At 36.6% G+C, this 4,489-nt stretch overlaps 1 protein-coding gene across 1 annotated transcript; it reads right to left on the reverse strand.

Annotated features, from left to right (window-relative positions):
* LOC145045641 (uncharacterized) lies at positions 1–1,358 on the reverse strand. The gene is made up of 4 exons (XM_078993967.1): positions 1,167–1,358; positions 1,092–1,103; positions 856–895; positions 1–758 (listed from the first exon to the last, which is right to left on the reverse strand). The coding sequence occupies exons 1-4, from the start codon at positions 1,356–1,358 to the stop codon at positions 1–3; spliced, it is 1,002 nt and encodes a 333-aa protein (XP_078850093.1).
* Between the last annotated feature and the right edge of the window lie 3,131 nt (positions 1,359–4,489).

The following is a 4,489-nucleotide window of genomic DNA, read 5'->3' on the forward strand; positions in this document are numbered from 1 at the left end:
TCAAGTCCCTCCCTGACCTTTGCATGTCCTGGAGTTGTGCCCTTTCTTTCCACACTTACTACAAGTCACACTAACAAACTTTCTTGTTAGTTTCCCACTACCATGTGGACCATGACCATGAATCTCACTGGGACCAACATCTGATCTTTGACTCTGACTTTGACTTTTCTCATCTATGGATTGCCTTCTCTTCCTCTTGGGTCTCCCAGGTTGATTACGGTGTGGGGGAGGTGTGATCTGCATTGGACACTCACTTCTAGGCCACAGTGTCCGACCTTTAATTGGTTCCACCTTGTACCCATATCCAGTTTTCCAAGTTTGTAGCCAGTGCACCTTGTGGACATAAGTATGGAGCTCGTGTACACACTCACCATGATCTGCTTTGTTATACAACATAGAAATCACATGTCTGCAAGGGATACCTGTTAATTCCCATTTCCTGCAGCTGCATACGCTTTCATGCATATCAACAACATGTTGATCATTCCATGGGCCTTTGACTTGGTATTTTTCATCACCACACCATTCTACAATGTACTGAGTAGCAGCTGCTTCATTCTTCTCCATGATCTTTGTTGCTGTTAGGGTGAGTGGGCCTACACACTTTTGTTGCACCTTGAGGACATTGCATATCCTCTTCATCATATATTCCCTAATAAACTCCAAGCAGCTAATAATTGGTTTGTCTCTCCCATCAACCAACTTGCCATTAAACACCTCACAAAGGTTGTTTAACAGCATGTCTGTGGTTGCTCTCCCTGTATATAAAAGGGTAAAAGTGTCATAATGTTGTTTAAAGGGTAAAATAGTCAAAGGGTAAAATGGTAAAAGGGTAAAAGGGTCATAATAGCTTACCTCTGAAATGGCTTTTTTCCCAATGTTGTGGTGGTATTGACTTCAACCATTCATATGTTCATTTGTCATAGACTGACTTGGTGCATGTAATGGTTAAACTCTGACACTGTTGTAGTTGTGGCACAATCCTAAAGGTGATCTTTATATTCCTTAGTTCTCTATTGTTTCTTCATGTTCTCATGTATATGTATGAGACAGAACCTATGCTCAACACATGGGAGCAGTTGACTACCTACTTGTAGCAAACCCTGGAAACAAATTACACATGATTAACAAATAAACATTAAAAATAATAAATAAACAACCATTACCTTTTGTCTGTAACTAACAAAAGTGAAATTAGACATAGCATGTAGATCCAATTCATCACCAAGACATTCAAGGAACCACTTCCAAGATTCACAGTTTTCAATCTCTACAATGGCATATGCAAGTGGGTCTATGCCATTGTTGGAATCTAATCCAATTGCAATTAAGATCTGGCCTAGATAAGGGACTTTCATATGAGCCCCATCTAGCCCCAAGAAATCTATTAAACAAGCTTTGAATCACTTCTTGACCCCCCTTAGACAAACATAGATTCTTTTGAAACATCTTGAAGTGCAATTTACCAAATTAGTTTCTGAAACATCTCCAAGTTCTAATTTGACTGTGGTATCATGATTGGTTGACTACAACTCAAGGATATAGTCTCTCAGAACTTCATACTGTTTTTTGTAATCACCCACTACAATTTTTTTTGCATCTGCTTTAGCTCTAAAAACTTTATGAATTGAGAAACCCACTCCATACTTCTTCTTTAATTGTTCTTGGAGAGCTTTAACTGGGATACTAGGGTTGGATTCTACCTGATCCATGATTTGTTTGGACATAAACTCTGCTGTTGTATCTCTCACCTTCCTTGTATTCATACAAGTGTATTTGTCTTCATATGTTTTAATGTACCAGCTGCTTGCATCTGTAGACCTCGAGGCATGTAACATCCAAGGACAAGAAGAATCTGCTTTTTCCTGACTTGTCCCACCTTGTTTGTCCTTTTCTTTACTTTTCCCTTTACTTTTTTCAGCATTATTAAATGCCATAACTCCATTATATATGGCCCTCAATCTGGATTTGTCAGTTTTTTTAAATGCAATATTCTTTTTTGTTTCCAATGCATGCATTTTGATTTTCTCTTTCAACTCATGCTTACTGTTATACTTTTGACCTATTTTAAAATGACACTTATGAACCTCACCTAAAGAACAACTTTTTTCCTTATTTAGTTGTTTCAAAACTGCTTTTCTCTTCCTGTCCTGATCAGAATCCTCATCCATGGAATCAAAATCATCATTGTCAATGACATCTAACTCATCTGCTTCTTCATCACTCTCATGTTCTCTAGGATTTCTAGCCCTTTTATCCAAAAACTGTACTTCTGTATCAATTCTCATTTTAAAATCCCTCATATCAACTTCAACATCTTCAATTACATTATCTTCATCCATCCATTAATCACTATCATCACTATCATCTTCCTGCTCTGTTTCACTTCTTTCTTTACTTTCAACCTCACTTACATTTTCTTTTCCACTACTATCCATGTTAGACTGAGGTTGGTTTTCACTTCCATCTTGAACAAAAGCATCAATTTGATAGTAAAAATCCCAAAAGTTATTCATCTGAGCTTCGTTTACTTTATCCATCTGAGCTTGGTTTTCTTCATCCATCTGAGCTTGGTTTTCTTCATCCATCTGAGGTTCATTGACATCATGCCTGTCAGTGTCATTGAGTCCATCAACAGTGCTTTGTAGTATTTGTTGGTAGAGTCCAATATCAAAATCAATAGCTGCCTCAACAAAGTCTTTGGCTATCTGCTCACTCTCACAAATATCATCAAAGTATATTTTCTTACTACAAGATGCAATCACTCCATCCTTGCTCATAACCCTTCTCCTATTATATCCAGGTGACAAGGATACAACTTGAACTATTTCATTGACTTGGATTTCAGGTTGGTTTGCTTGAGTGGGAACCACATCAACTAAATTATCAGTAGGTGTAGTCATCACAGGTGTTTCCTTTGATTGGTCATCAGGTTCTTCATCAATGTGTTGCACATCCTCATGTGGTTCATCTAACTGTATAAGGGTAACCTTGGTAACAAGCTTAGGATTCAAGAAATAGGTGAGTAGTCTTGTTTCACCATGTTCTGTGTATACCTTCATCACTTTGTGCTCACTAACATATTTAGAAAAGTTTGCAACATCTTGATGATTTCCTAAAGGGCGAAGACCAAAGTGGAAGTCTCCACCAGGCACAAAAAAATGGTAGTATATACCAGGAGGAACCCCATATCTAAAACCCTTCATGATTGCATCGAGCTCATGAAGTGAAAACTCATTTATATCTACCATGTCAACATAGTTTATCGTTCCATCAATGTAACGGACATCAGGGTACTTGGTGAACTCACCTCCATGGTACAACTTAATGGTAAACAATGTTGGGTGTCCATCTTCAAAACAAGAAAAAAAACACCTCAGGTGGACTTTAAAAAAAATCAAGAAATTAAAAGATGAAAAAGGGCAAATTATGTACCATAAACAACCTTGGGGTTGAAGGGTATGTTTAACAATCTGACGTGCCACATTGGTATCTTCATCCACCGATAATCTCTACAAATCGCAGCTTAACTAACAGAACTGATTTTGTGTCTAGGGCTTTTATTGAGCTTGGTTAAACAACGACAATCTACTTTATTGAGGAGACGAACTACTTTTATCGAGCTTTAGCAGGAACGGTTACAGGGATGAATCGATTAAAATACCCTTAAGTGAGAGGGGCATGAGTAAATTAACGGAAGCTTGGTAACGGCTGTTAAGCCATTGGACTAAACTTGCAACAAATAGAAATTATTGGACCATCCTTGCAAGCCAAACCCATTTTGGATCAAATATGCTAGTTTTGACATACAACAGGGACCAAATTTGCAATTTCTCTCTCTCTCTCTCTCTCTCTCTATATATATATATATATATATATATATATATATATATATATATATATATATATATATATATATATATATATATATATCCCTGTTTAAATTATGTCACGTGAAATAATCCTTCCTAATTTTGTAAAAACTACTAAGAATCTAAATATGGTTTTCAATATTTGAGAAATCTGAAAAGCCATTGCATAAACACTTATCATACTATGTAGGGGTGGCAATTGATGACACGACACGACAAAAATTACACGATACGAAACGAAATTGAGACGAAATTGAAAATTGAATTTGTGTTCGTGTCGTGTTCGTGTCAGGTGTAAAAAACACGACGACGTGTCGTGTCGTGTTCATGTTCAAAATTTGACATGGAATTGACACGTTTTAACATTTTTTGTCGTGTTTTTTGTGTTATGTATGAATAAATATTAATTAAATACATTAATTGTTATTTCATGTTATCTTTGTCGTGTCGTGTCGTGTTTGTCATTTTTTAATCGGTTAGTTTTCGTGTTAGTTAAAAAAAACACGAGATCGTTTCGTGTCTTGTTTGTGTAACATAAAATATTGTCGTGTCGTGTCGTGTCAGACAAAAACATGACACGATGGCTCAATTTGTCACCCTTAATACTATGCCTTCAT

Source organism: Lactuca saligna, chromosome 5, assembly GCF_052625555.1.
Source record: "Lactuca saligna cultivar CGN05327 chromosome 5, ASM5262555v1, whole genome shotgun sequence".
Classification (NCBI taxonomy): domain Eukaryota; kingdom Viridiplantae; phylum Streptophyta; class Magnoliopsida; order Asterales; family Asteraceae; genus Lactuca; species Lactuca saligna.